General features: G+C 43.2%; 1 protein-coding gene across 3 annotated transcripts in view; it reads left to right on the plus strand.

Annotated features, from left to right (window-relative positions):
- The window catches only part of Cpne4 (copine IV), a 467,844-nt gene extending 447,853 nt beyond the window's left edge, over nt 1-19,991 (plus strand). For all 3 annotated transcript variants that reach the window (NM_001357439.2, NM_028719.3, NM_001378996.1), the window contains exons 12-16: nt 3,922-3,976; nt 5,213-5,264; nt 7,735-7,868; nt 12,150-12,386; nt 18,192-19,991. In NM_001357439.2, coding sequence (NP_001344368.1) covers nt 3,922-3,976; nt 5,213-5,264; nt 7,735-7,868; nt 12,150-12,386; nt 18,192-18,326 — 613 coding nt within the window. In that variant the 3' untranslated portion in view covers nt 18,327-19,991. The remainder of the gene's footprint in view (nt 1-3,921; nt 3,977-5,212; nt 5,265-7,734; nt 7,869-12,149; nt 12,387-18,191) is intronic.
- The last annotated feature ends 4,986 nt before the right edge of the window (nt 19,992-24,977 follow it).

The following is a 24,977-nucleotide window of genomic DNA, read 5'->3' on the forward strand; positions in this document are numbered from 1 at the left end:
GTTACTGAATTTCGTAGAATTTTCCTTTTATCTGATGTTTGAATCTTGTGCTTGAGAGTTGAATCTCAGTACTTGGTTGTTGGTACTTGAATCCTGCAGAATAGTTCTTTCTTGATATTCAGTTTTTATTCTCTGAAGCAATACAGCATAGCAGCACAGTGGATACGACTCAGAAGAGGTAAAGAAAAAAGTAGTTGTGAAGGGAGATGCATGGATGAGACCAGGCACCGCCAACACAGATGCTCCCAGAAGAGCTGGGATGTGCTCAGCAGACAATGGAGAAGTAGAAGAACTGAATACTGATTGCCCGTTTCCAAAAGAAAGCTACACTCTCATATCCCCAGAAGAGTGTTGCATCTCTATCCATAGGATTGTTTTAAGATGACTGTTTGAAAGACTGTTTTCAGCCAACATCCATGTCCTCTGAGAGGCCACCTTATTTGAGTTGACCTCCGTTGGCATGTAGATTGGGAATTTCCTTGACGTGTATTAGCCCCTTGCTTTAGCTCAGTGTTTTCCTTAATGGAGCGAGTGAAAAGCGTGCTTCAAATCAACTTCTCACATGGAGATACTTGGACACAGCCATTTCCTGTGAATCTAAGGGCAACTGGCATGTCACTAGGGAAGAGCATGGGCCCTTTTGTTGTGTTTACCATTGTTTTAGTCTGACAATAAGAAATGTGGCCTTTCCCAGTGTGGACATATACTTCTGAAATTTCCCAGTGGACAGTGTTTGCCTGTCTTTTTCTCCTGACAGCTGCTAATGGCCCTTATGCTCTGTGGCCAATGGATCTAGTTCTGACTTCTTTGAAGTGTTCTCATATTAAAAGTTTTCTTTTGTTCAACTTCCTTCCCTTAGTCCTTGCATAAGACTCCTCTCCGGCTCATTTTATTTTTAAACAGGAGGAATGGACTTTAAATCTATTGTGCTAGGCTTGGATTTTTTTTCCCCTTCAGTATATTTATTAGGTAACTTTCTAGTGGTTGACTTCAGAGAATTCAGCCTTCTGGCGCATTAATTATTCTCCTTGTAGGTGAGGCATTTTCCCTACCCTTCCTCTGGAAACTCAATTACATAACAGTGCATGAAGCTCAGCAAACTCCAAATCCCCAAGGAGGGTTTAGCGGGTTTAAAAAGAATATCATTAAAGCACATGGTTGGTGATTGGAAGTAGATGCAATAATATATCTACCCTTCCTCAAGAGAGAGAGAGAGAGAGAGAAGAAAATCCATCAGAAGAAAGCAGAGGGTGTGGCATCTCCCAGGCGCCTGGTTCTCACTCCTGAGGTATCCCTGCAGTGGAAGACCCATGACTCGTGTTCCATCCTGGAAAGTTCTTCTCAACAAAGATGAAAATGTGGACACTTTGCCCCTTCTTAGAATTGGGAACAAAACACCCATGGAAGGAGTTACAGAGACAAAGTTTGGAGCTGAGTCAAAAGGATGGACCATCTAGAGACTGCCATACCCAGGGATCCATCCCATAATCAGCCTCCAAACGCTGACACCATTGCACACACTAGCAAGATTTTGCTGAAAGGACCCTGATATAGCTGTCTCTTGTGAGGCTATGCCGGGGCCTAGCAAACACAGAAGTGGATGCTCACAGTCAGCTATTGGATGGGTCACACGGCCCCCCCCAAGGGAGGAGCTAGAGAAAGTACCCAAGGAGCTAAAGGGGTCTGCAACCCTATAGGTGGAACAACAATATGAACTAACCAGTACCCCCTGGAGCTCGTGTCTCTAGCTGCATATGTATCAGAAGATGGCCTAGCCAGCCATCAGTGGAAAGAGAGGCCCATTGGTCTTGCAAACTTTATATGCCTCAGTACAGGGGAACAGGGAACGCCAGGGCCAAGAAGTGGGAGTGGGTGGGAAGGGGAGTTGGGGGGAGGGTATGGGGGACTTTTGGGATAGCATTGGAAATGTAAATGAAGAAAATACCTAATTAAAATAAAATAAAGTTCTTCTCACTTAGCCAGCAAGATCCTCCCTGGTCTTCCACTCATTTAGGCTAAGGAGGAAGGGCTGAGGCAAAGTCTTCCAACCTTTCCAAAAACCAGGAGGTTTTGTGTCTCCTATTTATCACCAGTAGTGCTTTCTCTAACAGATGCTAGATGTGAGGTACAACAGAGCCTGGCTTGACACAGCAATGAGGAGACAAGGGAGTGTGTGGTTTTATGGCGGACTTAAACCTTTACTTCAGAGAACTCTGGTTTCTCTAAGTCTGTAACCCCATCTGTGTGGACCTAACTGTGTTGGAAGGTTTTGTCAAAGCTGTCATCAGTTGCTAGGGACTTCTAAGTCAATTAGGAAGGGCTGGGTAGGAATCTAGCTTTGTTGCTTGGATTTTCTCAAAGTTGCTTGAGTTTGCTCAGAAAGAGGGGTTAATGTCCTCATTTCCTACAGAAGATATTCAGTGGTAAACACCTAACCTGAATTCCTTTTTTTTTTTTTTGCCCTTGACTAATTCTGTAAAGAACTGAAAAATGTAGAAACCGTTCCAAGAACAAACCTCAGTTGTGTTCTTAATAAGAGATTTAAAAAAAAAAGCAAAACAAAAAAGAAAAACCAAACCAAACAAACAAACAAACCAAAGGCAGATGGCTTCTGCCAAGGTTCAATATTCCAGAATGCCACAGCAGCACATATGTTGCTTAAGAAAGGTCTCATTGGTTGCCCACTCAGTGACCTAGATACTGCCATTGCCAGTAGATGATTAATACTACCTATAGCTATTACATTATGATGGCAATTAGAAAGGCATGGGCTTGGGAATCCTATATTCCTCTCTGGTGATCACTTTTTCCCGTCTTTCTAAGCACAGAGTAAGTAGAACTCCCAGGATTGTGGATAAGTCTGTCTAACCCCTGGGGCAGTGGTATCAGTCATGACTCCCTTCTCCATTCTCTTAACTACAATGCAGGTTAGTTAGGGTTAAGGTACTGAACTGAAACTCAGTGGTAAAGGTGAGAAGGATACAGTGCAGTCAGGGCCAGGGGGTGCTGGAATGTGAGATGGTGATAGAGCTGGCCACATGTCTGCAAGCTAGAGGACTGCGAAGTGTTAAGAGCTAGTCTAGATTAATGTGCAATTTCCAGACCAATCTGGGCTACAGAGTGAGGCCCAGCCTAAGAAACCTAAGGACAACCACCACAACAAGAACTTAACACAAAAGACAGTGTCCCTTTGAGTTCAGGAAGTAAGAAAAGACATGCAAATGATTTCTTGCTGCTTGTGTATAAGCTTAATGTGGACGATACAGTGAATCCTATCAACATGCTTTGTTGGGTAGCAGCTATCAACGTCCCCGCTGCCTTCTGATGGCTCCTTAGATTCCGGAGTGTCTGTGTTTGAACCCTGGCTCTAATCAGCAGCACAATCTTGACTGATACCTCTCCTCCAGGTGTCTGCCTACACCAAAGAGAGAGAGGGGGGAGAGAGAGAGGGAGAGAGAGAGAGAGAGAGAGAGAGAGAGAGAGAGAGAGAGAGGAGAGAGAGAGAGAAAGACTAAGCTCTTTCTTTAGTTAAAAAATATATGTATGTGTGTGTGTGTGTGTGTGTGTATACACACACATATATATGAAATATCCTATTTCAGTCAATGATTGGAGTTGCCAAACTCCTCATCACTATTTCAAGAAAACAGAACATCATAATTGGGGGTGGGGGGGTAGGATCTGTATAAATCTGAGGTCCGTTTACTCTTGGCTATCTAGCTTAGTAAAAACTTTAAGGGGAGAGACTGTACATTAATCAGTAATGAACATTAATGATTGTTTCTTAATTTTGATTAACCACGCTATTGCATGACTCAGCACTTGGCTTGGCGACATGCCCTGGTGAGGTTACACAGGCTCCTGTTTCTCTTCCTTCTTAGATGAATAAATGAAACAGCTTCTTTTTATATTTAATTCCAGTGACAAAATGTTCCCGGCTTTTGGGTTTGGCGCCAGGATACCCCCGGAATACACGGTGAGTGAGTGGACCTAGGATCTTGTAACTGCACACATCCTTGCTCTCTGTGTAACTGTGGATGTCTAGCCCAGAGCGCAGAGTGTTCTGGGTATGTTGTTCAAAGGCCCAGTTACAGGGTCTCTTGGTTTAAACTCACTATTAATATGATACGAGATGGAGAAAACACCCCCAAAACGTTTAACTCCGGGAACTCAAACAATATCTATTCAGATCTCCGTAGAGATTGTCAGTGCCAGCGTGTATAGTATATAGCTTGGACAGACAAAGGAAGACTTGAGGTAAGTAAACCAAGTAGGGCAGCTAGAAGTCAGCTCACTTGTCTGGAATCTGCGGAGGATAAAGGGACAGTGGGCACACACCAGCTGCTTCACCTGTGACCTCCCACTAAGAAAGGAGGTGTCTGTCTTTTAATGAGGTGACCTACTTTTTTAGCATCCAAGAGACCCAACGATCAGAAATAGCCTTTGAAATGGAATTTTCCATGAAATTTCAAGTGATTTAATAAAACTGTCCAGATGCCAGAATAGCCCATTCCTTTTTATCAGATTTTAGGGGGAAGAAAATAGCAAGCGGTGTGTCGCCTAACCTTACGCTTAGGCACGGCCAGGCAGGGCGGTTTGTGGTGGAAGATTACAGGGTAGATGGCTTTTGTCACTTATTTTTTCAGAAGTAGAAGACACTCGATTTCACCTGTGTGTACATGAAAATCCCCATGCACTGTAATTCTGGATATCAGAACGATTCTTAAATGTCAACAGCTTAGATAGCACCTCTATAAGCCGCACCATGTCCTTCGGGCATCTTGAGTTGAATTCTTTTTTTAATTGGTGGTACAAGTAAGCGCCCATTCAACTTTCCATTCAACTTTAACCCTTCAGTCCGTATCCAGTTGAATCTAGAAACCAATTAAGGCTACTTTTTTCGAAGCCTTTTCTTTCTTTTTTTTTTCTTTCCTTTTTCTTTCTTTCTTTTTCAATATGTTATACTTTCCCCCTCCGGTGAGCATTTATCTGATCCTAAAAAAATCTTCCTGTCACCTCAGCCCCACAGGGAGCTGAGACTTCACCCTCCATCTCAGATTGATTGTATAATGGCTTAAAATGGTACCCGCTGCTTAACTCATAATGAATGTAACACTATTTGTTTGCAAACCCTAAACCTCCAGTGCCTCCTTAATGGATTCAAGTTGTAATTCTCCTTTCTTCCTCTTTTAAAATTTTCATCGGTGTCTAGGTCTCTCATGACTTTGCAATCAACTTTAATGAAGACAACCCGGAGTGTGCAGGTAAGTCATAAGTGTGCAGAAAGCCAGTGTCTCAGAGTCTGTGACGCTGTGCACGTTTCCAGGTCCGGCATCTCTCTAGTGAGGCACGTGGGTTGTTTGCGTCAAAGCATGGAAATTAGCTCTGAGAAGCCACAGTGCTCCACAGGGAGCTGAGAAACACATTACAAGGTAAGCCCGCGCACCCTGGAAGAGACAGACAGACTGGCTAGGAGAAAGTGAGCTGTCAGCAAGATCATGGATCCCTCCAGCCAAAACAAAGTTAATCTGTTAATTAAATAAAATTAATTAATTCTTGATTAAAATTTCATTTTAGCTTTGTTTATTTTTGTTTGTTTCTTCCTTTCTTCCTTCCTTCCTTCCTTCCTTCCTTCCTTCCTTCCTTCCTTCCTTCCTTCCTTCCTTCCTTTCTTCCTTCCTTTCTTTCTTTCTTTCTTTCTTTCTTTCTTTCTTTCTTTCTTTCTTTCTTTCTTTCTTTCTTTCTTTCTTTTCTTTTTTTGAATGAGAGAGTAGCCTATGATGGACCAAGCTAAGACATTCCTCTTTCTGCTTCTCTGCTTTTCACCTGTGTTTTCCACAGTTTCTTTTCTGTGCAGGTTTAAGGAAAGGGGGGAGGATGTGGAAATCACTTGATGCTGCCAGCACATTAACAATGCTGACTTGGAATAAATACGTTGGAGAGAGAGAGAGCAAAGACTCAACATCTTGGTCCAGACCATTTTACTTTGTTTTCTCCTGGCTAGAAATGCCTGAACTTGATCTCATGAGATAATGATGCTTGGGGAACAATGATAAGGATGATCTCATCTGCTCTGAAGAAGTAACAAACTAAGCCGAGAGCCTTTGCGGCTGTGACGTTGACATTTATAGGGTGTCAATGTCCACACTCCTCTCCTCCTCCTTATTGAGGGAGAAGTGAGATGAAGTGAAGGGCGCAGAACATTCTGCAGTTTCTTTCATGAACTTGGCATTTACTAAGGCTAGGACATCAGTGTCTTTGGCTCTGAGCACAGTGCCCTCAAAGTCAGGATCTCTGCTATCATAGTATTTCCTCCCCCATCACTCAAAACCAGTTTATTCTGGTTTAAGCTCCTCTATTCTCCTGATATCCCCAGTCTAGCTGAAACCCTGAGCTTCCAGGTCAGGAAAAGACTGTCAAAGACAGTAAGGTGGTTTTCCACCAAAGGAGACTGGGGTACATACCGTAGTGTTTACCAGCTCACACTCTCAGAGTTCAAGTCCCCGATAGTATTGAAAAGGAAACCAAACTTCCTTCTCTAAGGCAAAAGTTTGTGTGTTCCCCGCACCCCTCGCCCCCCCCCCAAAAAAAACAAAACTCAGCTTCATTTTGCTTCTTTCCCATGTCGTAAAATAATTTGGTTTCTTTGGAATGGCAGGCATCTATGTTTCAGGCTGTCCTAGGTGGACGGAGTGTTTTCAAAAAGGTGAGAAACCCATATAAGGCAGAACAGAAGAGAACTTGCTCATCCGAATTGTTCACAGGCTGATTTGCAGTATATGATGGCTATGGAGAACAATTTCAACAGTGACTCCTGTGACTCCCTACAGTCAAAATCAAGAGCAGTGTGCTACTTTGGTACCAAGAAGGAGCTAAAGCAGGGGAAAGCAAATGTCGCATGGGCAACAACAGCATCCATGTGAATAAAATGGATTTATAACGGCAATTTATTTCTAATGGTCTTTCATGGGGCCAAAGATCGCAGGCAGAAGGACCTCTCCCAGCAAAACCCCTGGCTTTTCTTTCTCCTGAGCCCATGTGACCTCAGGGTGAACACCCGTCCTTAAATGAGCAGTTGACCTCGGTCATCTCGTAACACCCAGCGTATAGGCTTGAAGGCTGTGTCCACGTCCATGGTACACTCAGTGTCCTCTCAGCACTGCTGCAAGCTCTTTTGTGGGGGATACTGAAATGGATGAGTTATGATCCTTGCCCTTACTGGGTGTGGTATCTGGAGAGAGGGTCACAGGTGCCTGTGACAGCTACAGGCAGCAGTGTTTACTCTAAAATCAACAAGGCGATAAACAAACAAACGGACCTCTAGAGCCAACTGGCTTAGTGGTTCTTTCAGCTCACACACCTGTATTTATACACTGAGTCTGCAACTCACTTTTTCTGGGACCTGGGGCACTTTCTCTTAACCTCTGCTTCTCCACCCATGAAACTGGAGCAGCTTCTGCCTCCTCAAACCTTAGTGAGCTAATAAAAGCTTCTGAGGGGTGAAGTTTGTGGAAAAGGTTGCTTTTGACCACCCATTGTGATCTGATCTCAGTGGGGGAGGGGAGGCAGGAAATACTGACCCAGCATTTCCTTTTGTCTTGAGATCCTACAAGTGGTATGAATAAAGACTATCTGGAGAAAGTTAATGTGTTGCTTTTGTGTGTATACAAATATATTTGAACGGACCACGGAACTGTTGGTGGTTTTTTTTTTTTTTTTTAAATCTCATCTTAGGAATTCAAGGAGTCGTGGAAGCCTATCAGAGCTGTCTTCCCAAGCTCCAGCTTTATGGTCCCACCAACATCGCTCCCATCATTCAGAAGGTTGCCAAGTCAGCCTCGGAGGAGACAAACACCAAGGAAGCATCGGTAAGGAGAGAGACAGGATTCACCCTGCTTCTTTTGATTATTGGTCATACTGCCCATTTTAGCCTGACAGTCAATTCTAGTTTTCCTAAATGGCTTAAATTCTCTATCTTCACAGTCTCTTTATTGGAGGAAAGATGAAGTTAATTAAACTCTCTTCTGCTGGGGTGTGAAGCTTAGGGTGGACACAAATGTCAAGTGTCTGCCTCTTTGCCTGAACACAGACACTCACTAGCAGAAGCTACTATGTTCACTGCGTTGTGACAAGGCTCAACTCCTGGTCTTCCTGGCCTCTACACTACCATCATGCAACGAGCTGCTTAGGCTATAACCCTGAAGTAATCTGAGTTCCTTGACTTACGTTGTGTTTTTTTCTTTTCATTTCTTCTTGCTGAATGACACACAGCCTTAACCAGTTTAAAGCCACAACAAACATTCATTGTCTCTGTGAACCAGAGACTCAAGCACAGCTGGCCTGTGTGGACTGGGCTTAGGTCTCCCAAGGTTTCAGCTAAGATACTGGCCAGGAGTGAGGTCCTTTGAAGAGTGGCCTGAAGTTGAATGCTCTGCTAATAGATGGCTTAGTCCCATTCCTACCATGTGGTTGCTGGTCTCTGGTCAGAGACCTCATTTCCTCATTGCTTGGGATAACTACTAAAGAAAGTTTCCCATGGCATAGCATCTGGCCCCACCCAGGTGATCCAAGAGAAGACAAAGGAGTAACTGTGCCTCATAACTTACCACAGAAGACTCACTTCATCATCTCATGATACCCTGATAATCACACAGACTAGCCAACTCAGTATGAAAAAAGAACACACAAGGACATTAACTAGGAAGTAAGAGTGGCTGGCTGCCATCTTGAAATTCTGTTAACACCCCTTCCCCATCCAATTGATCAGCAAGTTATGATGCTAGTCTATCTTCAAACTATATCCCATGTGTTACCACCTCTGAATACCTTCATGGACACTGTTCAGGGCCAACAACTGTTTTCACCTACATCAAAGCAAATTCTATGTAGAATCTGTACTTCATCTTTCCCCATGAAGTATATCATGCTTCATGCAGAAAACAGACTCATCTTTTGGAAACATAACTAAGATATTGGCAATGAAACTTAGTGGACAGAGTGCTTACCTTGCATACACAAAACCCCGAGCTTAATCCCTAGTACCACACAATGTAGGTATGGTGGTGGACACGCATAAGATCAGCATCCAGGAAGTGGAGGCAGGAGAATTAGAAAGGTATGCTCATCCTCAGCTCTACAATCTGTTCAAGGCCATCATGAAATAGATAAGGTAGCTAAAATAGATTTTTTAAAAAATGAAACCAAAACCACATTCTTTACAAAACCAGGCAAGGGGAAACTGAGGAAACCTGTCCCTTTTCCTTTGTTGACAAGAGTATCTGTGATATCTTTGGCGTTTCCTGCAGCTTAATATCCTTCTAGGATACCAGGGCCTACACAAGTAAAGGGAGAATAGCAAAGACACGGGTGTGGATTCTGTGCGATTACAAGCCAACAATGTGGTGATGGCCATCACTAACAACTCCAGGACCAGATGAGTCTGCTCTTGCAGAGACCGCATAGTCTAAAGGCAGAACTGCATGTAATAAAGCAACCATAAACAAAGTATCAGATAAATAAGACCTCCTGGCAATGTGAGGAGTTTACGTTCTCTCCAGCAGTTCCTCCCATTGTTGGACACTGTGAGCTAGGATCCCTTGTTATCACTAGGAAAGGGCATAAGCTTAAGCCCTTTAGACAAGCTGTGTCAGCGGATCTTGCAATAGGATTTTTCTCTTTGATAATTATAGAATTCTTCTAGGTATAAATGCCCCATAGACCTGATCACACATGAGCACTTTCCTAAGCTGACCTTGGAATGAGCTGTTATTACTGCTTTATTTGGGAATTTCCATCTGGTTTGCTATAATAGTCTGTAGCTTGTTAAAGTTAGTACACTAAATCTGGAAGAAACAGGTTCTAGAATAGTCACACTTCCTTGACTCCAAAGAGCTCTTTTGTTATTGTTGTTGTGAGTTAGCATGTTTATGTTCATTCTTACTCATGTATTAGTCTTTGTAATGCTGAGGACCAAACCCAGGACTTCCTGTGCCTGACAAGTGTTTCACCAGAGCTATACCTCCGCTCAGAATGTCTTAGGCTCCCACACTTACTTCCTGCAACCATCAGGCATATTTCTGGAACTGCGTGGAAAGTCCTCTTAGGTTTGACCTGTGTTTAATCTCCCTAAACCTCTTTCAACCCATGTCACAGTGGAGCTAGCGTAGCGTGCTCTTGATGGGCAACACTTGCTCTCAGTTGCAATGGCTCTTCCTGCACTGACAGGTGTAAGAGTCTTCACTCCAATCCCCATCTCAGCCCCGTGGCAGCCTCTCCACAGGGAGAGGGAAGAGGAAGGCTGAAAACCAAGAGCCAGGACAGTTTTCACATGTGTGCTGAGAGAACCATCATAATGACCCTTAACCAGTCATCTCCTAGCAGGGATTTCCACCATCATAATCCAAAGGGAATACAGTAAAAGTCCTAGAGACTATTTTAAATTCTGAGGTAACCAGATTTACAAAGTAAAAAGAAACAAGGAGACCTATTTTAATACCCTTTACTACTAATAAAATCCCAACTAGCCAACATATTGGCTCATTAGCATCTGATTCGTATAAAAATTATACGAATATGAGACATTCTGGGAATTTTTGTACTAAGACTTTAAAATATTTGTGTATTTTACATTTAATGGTATCTCAGTTTTGGGTGCTGAGCTATGACAAACATTTGGTCTTTATTTAGATATTATAAGTTGATAGATGAAAATATCATACATTTAATTTGGTTTGTTCTAAATTTACTTTAAAAATGTTCAATAACTGAAATGGGTCTGTTTTTTTTAATTTAAAATTCAACTCCTCTTTTACTCTAGCCACATTTGAAATGCTCAATATTTTCATTAGGTTACTAACTATTACACAAGACAGCACAGCCCTAGATTTTCAAAGGTCTTCAAGCTGAAGGAGACCATATAATGGTCTTGTCCCTCTCAGCTTTTAAAAAATAAGGTATCTGAGACCAAGGCACAAAGCGGTATTTCAGACATCACAGAACAAAGCTTGGAATCCAGTACTCCTGACTCCGAGGCGCCTGCTTCCTAACTATCTTGAGCTTTATAATAGTCAATAAGATTATTATTATTATTATTATTATTATTATTATTATTATTATTATGCTACAATTGTTGTGGCTCCATTCATCATGACCAAGGCTTTAGGGCTACCCTACATTCGCTTAACATATGTCTTTTGTTGACATGAAGCCGAGATCAGATAGGGCAGAGCTAAGAACCCAAAAAGATACAGAGGCAACACAGGTTTTGAGGTCTCTCTAAAGTCAATTGGAAGACAGAGGGCAAACAAATAGGCTGGAAGGATGGGAGATTGTCTAGAAGGTAGACTCTGGAAGACTCAATGTCCTAAGTGTACTAGTGATGATGACCAGCTTTGGTGAGGCTGTGAGCTGACATGAAGCTGAGGTGAGGGTTTACAGAAGTGGAGAAGGACGGACATTGATGGTCTAGGAGCAGAGATACAACAGTCATCTAGAGTCAAGGCCAACATTGCATTTGAGATAGTAACCATGGTGGTAGATAAGAGCAAACAAGAAGCATTAAAGGAGCCAGAACTTTTGGGATTTGTGGAGGGTATCTACTTGGAATCTAATTTGGAGACAATTTGTGGGGAAAAAAACCTGTACCGGAAACGTGAGTGACCAGAGAATGTTTCTTGAGACCATAGGTTTTAGTTTAAGGCAGAAATTGAAATCACGGGGAGAAGCTTTTCTACAGCAAAACACAAATACCCCGTGGCTTTGTTCAGTAGGTTATACATTTTAGTTTCACATATAGGATATTGTTTTATTAGTAAAATTTTCATCTTTGTGCATATTGCATATGGAAATGCTGTGATACACAGAATATGATTCAAAAAATAGTACAAAGTCAGCAGGTAAGGCCAATAAATAAAGCAAGGTTGACCATATGTTGATAATTGTTGATGCCAAGTAATGACCCCACAGAGGTGCCCAGGCTATTTTGGTTTTGCTCTGGAATTTCCTTAATAAAAAGTTGAAGAAATAAACAAAAACGTCTATTGTCCCCGCTGTTGTGGTCGTTCTGCAAGGAGGCTACCTAGATATAGATACCTAACGAATAGTGTATTGTCATTTTTCTCTCCCACCTGCCACCTGACTTCTGACTCCAGCAATACTTCATCCTGCTGATCCTGACAGACGGGGTCATCACAGACATGGCTGACACCCGGGAGGCCATCGTCCACGCCTCCCACCTCCCCATGTCAGTCATCATCGTTGGGGTGGGGAACGCCGACTTCAGTGACATGCAGATGCTGGACGGTGACGACGGAATTCTAAGGTCACCCAAGGGAGAACCTGTCCTTCGAGACATCGTCCAGTTTGTGCCCTTCCGGAACTTCAAACATGTATGCATAGATATCACGGGGGCATCCTCACACCTCCCATATATCTGTCAATGTTGGTTGTGATCTGTTGTTCTTAAAGCAGCATCAGCAACCCCTATCTAGGCTGAACAAATCCTATAGGAAGGATATACAAATCACAACTATTTGGGGAAGAAAGCAAATATTGAGTTACAAATATAGTCATGGTAAATATAGTTACCAAAATTTTGAAAATGCTTGCCTTTGCTCATGAAGTTTAGGGTTGTTGTTTCCTTCAGGGGTGTTCTAAAAAGTTGGGCAGCTTATTGATTACTCACGGATACCTGGGAAAGAAGCAAGGATGAGCTGAAATTCAGCCTGGCCCTGCCAACAGAAGATTATCTCTGCTTGGCAAAAGTCATGAGCAGAATGATAAGGCACTTAAGCCATCTCAGTATAGTGAATGGCATTGGCAATTTAGTCTGCTCACTCAGGAGCAAGATGATTGAGCTAGTACAAATGAATGTGGAAGTAGTTTAGTGTGGTCAGAGATGGGAGAAAATGCTGGAATAAGCTCATCAAAGAGGACTGGTCCGTGGCCAAGAACATACAAACCCATAATCTTTAAATCACTTCTCTGCCGGACGAAAGTCACCTGTATTCTATTGGTCTGTGCAGTCGTGAGCCATTATCCATAGTAAGTAATGAAGCGGAGTTGTGCTTCCTGGTTGGCTAGAGCAAGCAAACACTCAAGATAATTGCCTAGTATGATATTGAGAAGATTCTCATAACACTCTTACATTCTGGGGATAATCACTAAGCCCATAGAGTCAGAAGGAGATTGAGATTGCCACAAACCCCACCCCAACACAGATTGTGATATCCAACATTAAGACTTTCTTGGGTTCATTTAAGGCCTTTCAGAGATGCCCAGGATATGTCTGGGAGACCATTGAAGTATAGTAGGTAGACATATAGACTGCAAAGGACTGTATTCTTTAGTTTGCAGGCCCTTGTAAGCATCATTGAACAACAGAGCACATCTATAGCCCTTGCTCTCCACTAAAGCCCTGGATTCTCTTCTGCTGCTGTTGCCACTATTGAGGGTGGGGAGGGGTGTCTAAACATGAGCTCCTAGCAGAAGGAAATATGCAAGTCTTCAGTGTCCTTTGCTTTGTCTCCTCAGTACAGGTTACCATGAATGCACAAATGCATGTGTCCTTCTGGAAAGAGCCCTGTTAGCTTCTACAGCAGCTCCTCCCTATGTGGGTAGGGCTCCATTACTCTTGAGATACAAGAGAGGGAGGCATGGTGCCATGCAATCCAGTGCAGGCTTTTCCACAGCACCGTGTAATCCAATGCAGACTCTCTCCACTAGATGCATAGTTGGAAAAGCCATTTTGCTCCAAAGACTCTCCCTCAAGTGAACTTCCAACATTCTTCACAGCCAACTTACTGGTTGTGTCCAAGAACATCAAATCCAATTTGGGCTCACCCTGGGACCTAGCCACACTAAGTAGTGACAATCTCAGCAACAGAGCTATTCTCAGTTGTCCTATTTTCTGCATGTGCTCTCCAGGCATGGCTCCCTGCACCTCTGTCTTTCTGTGACAGGCAGAATGACAGTGTCATTCTCTTCTAGCACCAGCCAAATAGCCTCAGCTGAACCTTCGGTCCTATGACCTGTCCAACTTCTAAAAGAAGAGACTGTACACTCCAGGCCTCCCCAAGTCTCTTCCTTGCCATACTGCCACGTGATCACTCTTCTCTTTTTAAAGAGGGCCTCGGTGTAATTAAAATCATCAAACAAGCAGGAAATCAATCCGCTGCTGCAGATCTGAGTGTAGAGGGCATTTTCAAGTGGCAGGGGAAGCTGATCTCACCATGAGATCTAAGGTCAGTGCTATAGGAAAGAATAACTGCCCAGCATCCCATCTTCCACTTTCCCATGGAGAGAGTTTCTAAAGAAAGGTATCTGAGGCTCGTCCAAAATTTCAAGTTGTCTGCTACAGACAGCAAAGTATGGCATCAAAAAGGTCTAGCATTGTTCACATGGAAGGGTATCCTGGGGCCGACTCAATCTGCTGCAGCTATGTCACGTGGCATTCTTCTTCCTAACACCCCTAGGGGAGAGGGAAGGCTGATCTCACAGGGTTTGCTGGTCTTCCATCAGCCATGCCAAATCCCATGGGGCTGAAGCACTGGGGTTCTTTGCATGGCCACACCCATGCCAACAATGCACATTGACTCAGGACTTTACACACTCAGGTTCCGCTGCTCTGCACCCACTGGGACCCAAGTGAGATAAGAAAGCATGAGTCCAGGCTTTGGAGAATTTTCTGGAGACTTGCAAAAAATCCATATGCTAAGCAGCCCATGGGTGGATAATAACCTACAGTTATTCCCAGCGTATATGTGTGTATAGTATGTGATGTATATATGTATGTATGTGTACATATGTGCATGTGTGTAGGTTGGTATGCCTATGTCTATGGAGGCCAGTCACTGACATTAGGAATCTTCTTCTATCACTTTCCACCTTAAATTTTAAGAGAGTCTCTGACTGAACCCAAGCTTATTTGCCAAGCTGGCCAAGGAGCTCCAAGAATCTGCATATCTCCCTCCCCACCCAGCACACCACAGCCCAGCATTGCAATTACAGGTGCACAGGAATGCATACCGCACTATTTACATGAGGGCTGGGGATACAAATTCAGATCCCTGTGCTGGCCTGGCAAGCACGTTGTTGACTGAGACATCCCTCCAGCTCTGTGTCCAACGTTCTGACATTGCAGCATGATATAGAGTTTATGTCTGAGAACCATGCAGTGGAATTCCAAAAACTGCAAAGGAAACCCTCATGATTTGAAGTTTATTACCTTAGCTTGATTGCCTTCATCCCCATCCTCAGCTACATGCAGCTACACGTCGCTGCTGTGACCTGCAGCTCGCGGGTCCTACACCCCTGAAATGACTTCAGAGCAGAGACAGACCCCCAGACAACACCTTCCAGTTTAAGCTAGGCATTGACAAAAAAAAATGGAAGATTGTTGACAAGAACTAAAGGGGGACTGGAAACAAAAGAATTGTCCCAAGGGAGAACTGCCCCAAGCAGGACAAGGACACGGTGCCCATCTTATACTCTGCGCTGTATGTGCATTTGCAGTCTCCCTGGGGTGACACAGGCAGAGTGACAGGAGGATTTTCACCTACCTTATCTTCATGGGTTTCAAATTAGATTTTGAAAAACATTTCATTATCCAAACTAATCTACTCAGAATTCAATAAGCCATAAATAAAAGGGAGGCGAGGAGCTGATATTTCATAGACACCAGTAACCCATGAGTTGCCTTTCTTTTGTTGCTCTGTGTGCTAACATGGTGCGTTAAAGTGCATAGGGACAGGCTCTGAACTATGTGGTTCTGGGCAGATTGCTTAACTTCTCAGTGACACAGACTTTTAGTGAGATGAGGCAAATGCTACAGATGCATTGGATGGTAGAAGGTGGAGTTTCTTCTGTACAATGGTTAGTGTATACTGCCCATATTACTGCTATTAATTGCCAACTGATTTTGTGTTTTTGCCTTTTTTTTCCTATCCAACTCATGTTCCTACACCAAGCACCCATGCCAACACAGATATACAAGGGGCTCCATTAGGCCCAGAGCTTTCCAATGAGCTAGCCACTAACCACAAGTGGATCTTTGCATTCAGATTCATTAAAATTGGAGCTGGAGAAATGACACAGTCTGTAAAGTGCTTGGTGTGCAAATGTTAGGACCTAGTTCAATCTCTAGCACTCATGTACATGTATTTAGGGCAGAGCACACAGGACTGGGGAGCTCCCTGGAGAAAACCATCCCTCTCAACAGCCATCAATGTCCAGTAGTTTTTCATCTAGGGACAGGGTCTTCTGAGATTCCACCTATCTGCACTGGCATGTCAACTGGTGTTATTCATCAGCTCTTGTTTAGGTGACCATATTGTTGAGCTCTAAGGAGTACAGCTCCCCTCTCATGTATGAACGACACTATCTCAGCAGACCTCCTGGTCATCTGTCTCTTATAATCTGACCACCCCTCTTCTGAGATCTGGGTGTAGGGATTGTGCTGTGATTACATCAACTGGGGCTGGCCGTTGACTGTTCTTTGCATTTTGACCAGTTATGACTAGAAAGCAACTGTCACAGAAGGTTATAGGGGAAAAAATGTCTTTGATGAGGAGTGAGCAAACCTATTCTTATGAAGCTAAATATTAGCAATGATGGCTCAGACCACTCCTTTCTTGGTTAATTCCAGGGTGTGGAAATCAGTGCTGTATGGCCTCCTTTGATGGGTCTTCATGATGATAATAGGGAAGTCTGTTTCCAAGAATTATCATTCTCATTGAAGGGAAAAAAGAAAAGGAAGAGGAAAACAGAGACAACTAAGTCTGTTCCCCTGAAGCAGGAAGAAAGGAGTTCTAAAATTCATCTAGGAAAAGTCCTCTTATATCTCATAGGGAAAATTAGGTCATGTGGCGTCGATCCCTAGATGTAGAAAAAGCTGGGAAACCAAGTTGGGTTTTGGCCTTCTAAACTTTGTAATCAAGGAGAGGATGGAGATGAATTCTGCTCCTGCCTCCATGCGTGCGTGACCATTAGAAACCAAAACTCTTCATGATGCTTCTGGGCTTCTCAGCTACCAGGTTTTTTCATTTGTTTGTTTGTTTTGTTGGGTTTTTTTTCATACTCCATTAGACAGCATGGCTTCTGTTTCCTTCTTATTTTGCTTCTGAGATTAGAGCTAGGTGTTGAATAGTTTAAGAAAGAGAAGATTAGAAGCACAGTCCCTAGGCCAGCTCTCCTTTCTTGAAAGTCTCAAATATTTGTTAAATGGTCACTCTGCCAACCTTCCAATTCCTTCAATAGCTAACATGGTGGCTCAGACCATTGAAGCAAATTGAACAGGGGTTATGAAGTCAATACCAAGGGTCAGATCCAAGAGTCAGGCCAGCTATCTATGACCCTAGAGTCCACTATGCTCTTGACCTCAATCATTCTCTGCTACAGAATCAATACTACAAGGGCATTCAAGATCCTCACCCCAATCTCACTTTCTAATTGAATGACTACCCAAACTGAGTACCTACTACCACTACCACAACCACCAACCACCACCACCACCACCACAATCACCTTCACAGTCCACCCCACCTTCCACCACCACCCCTCACATAGGAACGAGCATTCTTTCTTCAGATGCATTTCTTCATTAGATGCTTTGCTGTCTCTAGAATCCTCAAATCCCACACCCAACTCCCCAAAATTTTAAATACGTGTCCAAGCTAAATATTGGAGGCATGCTGGCATTTCTTCTGTGATGACTTGGTCTCACAGTGTTTGTGAATTTCTATAACAGCACATCTCAGATTTCAGTAGGAATCACCAGAGCATTGTGTTAGAAATACAGATCCCCATCCAGGGGCATCTGACTGTTTGGAAGTATCTGTCTGATGCGATAACACTGGTGGGCAGTGTGTACAACCTGACACCTCATAGATGGGTTGAACTTGGCCATGCCAAGTCACCTTCACACGACTTTTACTCATTCCAGAGTTCCACCACTTCTGGCATAGCAACCGGAACATAGGTATCTAAAAATGAATGCAAATTTTAAAACAAAGCAAAACCCTGCAGGACAGTTCATCCTCAGATGTGGGTTTACATTTGCAGACACAGAGCGTGAACACTGAGTGGGTGATAGTTGGATGACTGAGGGAAGGAAGGTGGCCGCTCAGGGCAGGGCTCAGATCTTTGCATCTGTGTCTCATCCGCTTCAAATGATGGTTGTTTCTTCTTCCCTGCAGGCATCGCCAGCTGCCCTTGCCAAGAGTGTGTTGGCTGAAGTCCCAAATCAAGTCGTAGACTATTACAATGGTAAAGGGATTAAACCAAAGTGCTCATCGGAAGTATATGAATCGTCCCGGACACTGGCACCGTGAACTACACTTTTACAGAATTCTGAAGCACTGTTTATCTATTCCTGTACTTTAAATAACAACAAAAACAAAACAAAAAAAAACAATAATATACATTTAAAGATAGCACGTTTTGGTGATTTTTAATTAACTGACTTTTTATTTTATTTTATTTTTTGCATGTGTAGCCCAAGGCCTGGATCTGTTAAACCCTTGAATTGTTAAAGACTTTTTACAATGAAATACAGTTATAACACACTCTTTACAGCATGTCGCCTTGAAATTAAAATGGTATATGTATCCATTTTTATACCGGTTTGTTGAAATTTTGCTAAATTTCTTATTATCTTTACACTGTAAAGCATTTTGAAACATTTCGTGAATGTCGATAGCCAAAACGTATATTTGGCTTAATCTCCTATAGGATGAGAGACTTTTCAAAATGGCAGATGCATGGACTGTATTTTGCATGTTTAAAATAATTATAATAAAAATAACCTTACACTGTTTTTGCAGTTGTTATCTATAATCTCTCCCTGCTGAGAATGGTCTCTCTCTACTAAATAAATTTATGTACCTAGAGGTAGTCTTTTTTGAAGCGGGCCTGGGTTATTTATCCCAGTACCCATCTTTACACACTCCCATTGACACAAATTCCTGGACAATCTTGTTCTAATGAAGCTTTCTAATGCGGGGCCTGAGGTTCTGCACATCTCACAAGGTCCTCAATGATGCTAGTGCATCCCTTGCATGGCATGAGGACTAATGGGGCTCTGAACTTGAGGCTTTCACCTCAGAGATCATGCCAAACAGAACAGCTCCTAGCCTGCTTGCCCATGGCACCTCTTCCACCCACCAGGCTCCCCAGTAGCTTAGAGGACCAGCCTGTCTCCAAGATGAGACTAGAAAGTAAGGAGACTGATTCCAGAAGCTGTCCACCCGACATCCCGGCCTCGCTGTTTTATAGCCCCACCTCTTCCTCATCCGGACTGAGGAGCACGCCTTCTGGTTTGCTCCTGCTTGGCTAAAAGGGGCAGCACAGCTCTCTGGATGGGTGGTTCCATTTTTTATGCCAGTTCCTAGAAATTATTTCCCAAGATTCCTCCCTTGGATCTTTGAGTGGGATCCTCTTCATGCCAAATAGCAACATGGCTGTCCAACTTTCCGTTCTAATCGCTTGGTCTTTGAGCTCACTGTGGGGGCCTTTTTTGACCTCTTTTGTATCACTCCTGAGTACAATTTCCATAAGCAGAAGTGCCCTGGAATTGTGTAGGGTGGAGATATTTTGTCTGAATCTAAGGAAGTCTAAAACCAAAATAATGACTTCCTCTTCTCTTATGATATTCTCTCCGAGAAATGGACAAATGTTTTATAAGCTATAAAAGGCACAAAATGTAACTTATTTTTGGTCAGAAAAATAGAGAAGTGTATCCAAAGCAAAAGAAATCTGTTGTTGGGGTAGTTTGGGTTCTTTTTCTTTTTTTTTGAAGCGGAAACAATAATAATTAATTAAGCAAATCAAATGTCTTGTACAATTTCCAGAGTTATAATTATAGATTATCTTGCAAATACATGTCAACCAAATGCATAACATTTTGGGAATGATGGTTTAAAAAATGTACGACAGAAAAAAACAGTCACAAATGTTTAAATTGTATTGTTTTCTGAATAAATTGGGTACTTACAGAATCTTTCTAGGAGTTGTGGTCTTCTTGCTCTTTTTGAAGCAATTTCCTGTCAGTGAGTTGTGTATGTCACATGCTTGAGGGGCCATCAGGGGACACTGGTGCTTCACCATTGCTTCTAACTTGAAATAGTTAAGCTCTATATTACAGAAATACCTAACGACTGTTTCTAACCCCAAGCCTGTGTGAGAACAGTCATGTCTATGTACCTGGTATGTAGGAAGTACTCAGCTAGTTAGGCAATGCAGAGGTGAACAATAAAATGAATGAATAAACAATTAGACTTGTCAATGCCGCCTCTGATCTATATATCTGACCTGTGATAGATTTAATATGTGGGATGAGTGTTTGTGACTGTCCTAAAGTGGCGGCGTGCCATGTTGTCCCATGATATCCTCCAATATCTCCTGGGATGTCTTCACTCAGTGTAGACTCCCTGGGATGTCGAATTAGTAAGGACAGAGTCCAATTTGCCTGACAGACATTTAGGAAGTTTACTTCCCTTTACATAGCCAGACTCAAGTTCAGGCCCCTTCCCTGCCCCCAAATAGTAAAAATAGTACTGAACGATCATTTAAGGGTATCTCATCCCAGATTTCTACAGCAAAATAACACACAGTAGCTTGAATAGCAGAATTTTATTTTTCATGGTTTAGGAGTCTAGGAAGACCAAGATCAAGGTGTCAGCCATTTGGATTCTAATGGGACCTCTCTTTCTTTCTTTTTTTTTAAATTAGGTATTTATTTCATTTACATTTCCAATGCTATCCCAAAAGTCCCCCACATGCTCCCCCACCTACTCCCCCACCCACCCACTCCCACTTCTTGGCCCTGGCGTTCCCCTGTACTGGGACATATAAAGTTTACAAGACCAATGGGCCTCTCTTTCCACTGATGGCCGACTAGGACATCTTCTGATACATATGCAGCTAGAGACACGAGCTCCAGGGGAGTACTGGTTAGTTCATTTTGTTGTTCCATCTATAGGGTTGCAGTTCCCTTTAGCTCCTTGGGTACTTTCTCTAGCTCCTCCACTGGGGGCCCTGTGATCCATCCAATAGCTGACTGTGAGCATCCACTTCTGTGTTTGCTAGGCCCCGGCATAGCCTCACAAGAGACAGCTATATCAGGGTCCTTTCAGCAAAATCTTGCTAGTGTGTGCAATGGTGTCAGCGTTTGGAGGCTGATTATGGGATGGATCCCCGGATATGGCAGTCTCTAGATGGTCCATCCTTTCGTCTCAGCTCCAAACTTTGTCTCTGTAACTCTCTTTCTAACTCACAGTTAGACATTTAACTTTGCCTTAGCTTCCATGATATAGAAAAAAAAAAGAGTTCTCTGTTTTTACAAGAACACTAATCCCCCCACAAGAATGTCTTCCTCATTACCTAGCCATCTCACAAAGCGTCTACCTGCTAATAGTATCACAGTGGGTACCAGGTCTCCCATATGTGAACTGTGGAAGGGCACAAACATGGTCAGTAACAAGAGGTGACTGTGAAACTGATGTCACTCTAAGTTCTTTTTTTTTTCCTTTTTTTTTTAAATTAGGTATTTTCCTCGTTTACATTTTCAATGCTATCCCAAAGGTCCCCCATACCCATCCCCCAATCCCCTACCCACCCACTCCCCCCTTTTGGCCCTGGCGTTCCCCTGTACTGGGGCATATAAAGTTTGCAAGTCCAATGGGCCTCTCTTTGCAGTGATGGCCGACTAGGCCATCTTTTGATACATATGCAGCTAAAGACAAGAGCTCCCGGGTACTGGTTAGTTCATATTGTTGTTCCACCTATAGGGTTGCAGTTCCCTTTAGCTCCTTGGGTAATTTCTCTAGCTAGGGCTCCATTGGGGGCCCTGTGACCCATCCAATAGCTGACTGTGATCATCCACTTCTGTGTTTGCTAGGCCCCCGCATAGTCTCACAAGAGAGAGCTATATCTGGGTCCTTTCAGCAAAATCTTGCTAGTGTATGCAATGGTGTCAGCATTTGGAAGCTGATTATGGGATGGATCCCTGCATATGGCAATCACTAGATGGTCCATCCTTTCGTCACAGCTCCAAATTTTGTCTCTGTAACTCCTTCCATGGGTGTTTTGTTCCCATTTCTAAGAAAGGGTAAAGTGTCCACACTTTGGTCTTTGTTCTTCTTGAATTTAATGCGTTTGGCAAGTTGTATCTTATATCTTGGGTATCCTAAGTTTCTGGGCTAATATCCACTTATCAGTGAGTACATATTGTGTGAGTTCCTTTGTGATTGGGTTACTTCACTCAGGATGATACCCTCCAGGTCCATCCATTTGCCTAGGAATTTCATAAATTCATTTTTTTAATAGCTGAGTAGTATTCCATTGTGTAAATATACCACATTTTCTGTATCCATTCCTCTGTTGAGGGGCATCTGGGTTCTTTCCAGCTTCTGGCTATTATAAACAAGGCTGCTATGAACATAGTGGAGCATGTGTTCTTCTTACCGGTTGGGACATCTTCTGGATATATGCCCAGGAGAGGAATTGCGGGATCCTCCGGTAGTACTATGTCCAATTTTCTGAGGGACTGCCAGACTGATTTGCAGAGTGGTTGTACAAGCTTGCAATCCCACCAACAATGGAGGAGTGTTCCCCTTTCTCCACATCCTCGCCAGCATCTGCTGTCACCTGAATTTTTGATCTTAGCCATTCTGACTGGAGTGAAGTGGAATCTCAGGGTTGTTTTGATTTGCATTTCCCTGATGATTAAGGCTGTTCTTGTTGCGTATGACTCACTTATTTCTCTGGAGTTTCGGGGATCATAGTATCAGGTTCTCTATGAGGAGTGGAAATTGGATTTTACCCACTTGCCACCCATCTCCCAGGGCAGGCTTCTCAATCCATATCTTCTAAATAGAGAACTCACAGGCAAACCCTCTACTGAAACTGGGTGGGACAGAGTCAGCTTTTCAGGCCCTGGTAGCAATTTGGCTAAATCTTGTCTTCTGGAGTGAGTGCTCAGAGGAGTCTGGGGAGCCGAGCCCTCCATGCTGTAAGCCAACTACTGTTCTCTTCGACAACAGTGCTCCAAAATCAGATATAAAAGCCAGACACCATTGATGTCTTTGGTTCTCTTCTTAAACCTTAGATATTGAAGGCTGTCTCTTTTTTTGTGACCAGTTTTAGCAGGCAAAAAGAAACCAAAGAAATACATATGTGTGTAGTTCATATAAGTAACATGTGAACATATTTTATACTCACATGCGCACACACACACTTGGGGGTAGGGGTAAAGGGGGTATGCAAATCTAAAGAGTTATCACGTGACCCCAAAGAAAGGTGGCATCCACAACACATATACAGCCAGAACAAAAAGGGCACCTGTTTAATATCTGAATATTCCTTACTAATTTGTTTGGCAGAGGGGAAGCTATCCCCAGGTCTCTGCCCTTGTCAGCTAAGCAGACTGATATCAGTTAAAAACAGTTTTTGCTCTAAGTTGAGCCCCACCCCCTTTTAACTGAAATCAGCTGGCTTCTGGCAGTCACGTGCTTCTGACTACCCAGAATGGAAGCCTTGGCTTTAAGGCAAATGTGGAAGCAAAGGATTTCCACCGACACTATGAAGTACATAGAGTCAAAGGAAGAAGTCTAGCAAAGACTGGAAAGACATGTACTGCAGGCAAAACTGAGGCAGAAAAGCTCCCTCTGAATACAGTGCCCACGTGTTTTTCACATGGTGCTCTAAAACAGCAAAACAAGGCAAAACTGTTCCCTTGATTGACAGGCAGCAGCACAATGAGGAAAAATTTTAGTGAAATGAGATAGATCAAAAAAGAATGAGCAAGAACTCAGGAAAAACAAGGTTTTAGGGAGAAATAGCTTAAATGGAGGAATGCTGTCACTAGATTGGAAATGTCCATGGCTTCCTTAGTGAAGCAAGAATCTGAATGGCTACTCTGGATCCTGAATCCAAATTCACGTAGAAATCTCCATCTCTACCCTCTTGGCACTGTACTCAGCCCTGCTTATATTAATAACAGACCCTTAGGAAATCTGTAAGAAAGTGGGTTAAATTGCTTGTCATGCATCAAAGCCTCGAATTCAAATCCACAGAACCTAATTGAAGTGATACATGACAGCTTGTGTCTGTAATCATGACACTTCTACTGTGACATGGAAGGTGGAGACGAGAGACTCCTGGGGGTTCACAGTCTAGCTATCCTGCTTTACACATCAGCAAACTCTGGAAGACAGCCTCTGAGTAGAAGATGATGACGGACATCCAGAATTGTCTCCAATGTTGTGTGCACACACCTGCATTCATCGATACAAACATATATACGTACACATGCACACGCCAAACACACACATAAAGACCTTTGCCCCCAATTTTGGAACATCTCTCTCATCTGAGGATTGCCATCTTCCTCTCATGGGCTCTTCTCTTTCCCCCAGCATGGGAGCAGCAGATCCTCAGGACACTGCCAGGTCTTTCCACCATCTAGGCACTAAGGGTACCATATAGACCAGACACTACATATGTGGATGCTTCAGGGATCTGAGCAAGCCATATGAGTAATGCAGGACCAGAGGGTAGGAACGGAGGGCCAAGGGAAAGCCTGTGCCCAAAAGGCGGCAGCCACAGCTCAGGGGACCAAGCAGAAATGTGGACCCAGTGCAGACTGTCTATCTTCTTTTCAGCAAAATCGTAAACTCTGTGGCTTTGCATGAAACCCGTTAATATTACCTATTAGAAACAGGATAGGAGTCAAACAATGCCAGTCAAAAGAGAACTAACACTAGGTTTAAGTTGACTCTGGGGGCTAGTATGACAACAAGGGGTCATCTGGCCTCCTCCCCATCGGGTCTCATGACTCTCGAAGACTACTAGTGTTCTTTTCTGAGTTTGTGTCTCTTGATATTTGTATTAGAAAGAGAAACTGGAAGTCAAGCATGGCGCTGCCCACTTGTCTAGAGACAGACCCATGAAGCCTATCTAGCAAGTTGGAGATTAGTCTGTGT

This window comes from Mus musculus, chromosome 9 (assembly GCF_000001635.26).
Source record: "Mus musculus strain C57BL/6J chromosome 9, GRCm38.p6 C57BL/6J".
Taxonomy (NCBI): Eukaryota; Metazoa; Chordata; class Mammalia; order Rodentia; family Muridae; genus Mus; species Mus musculus.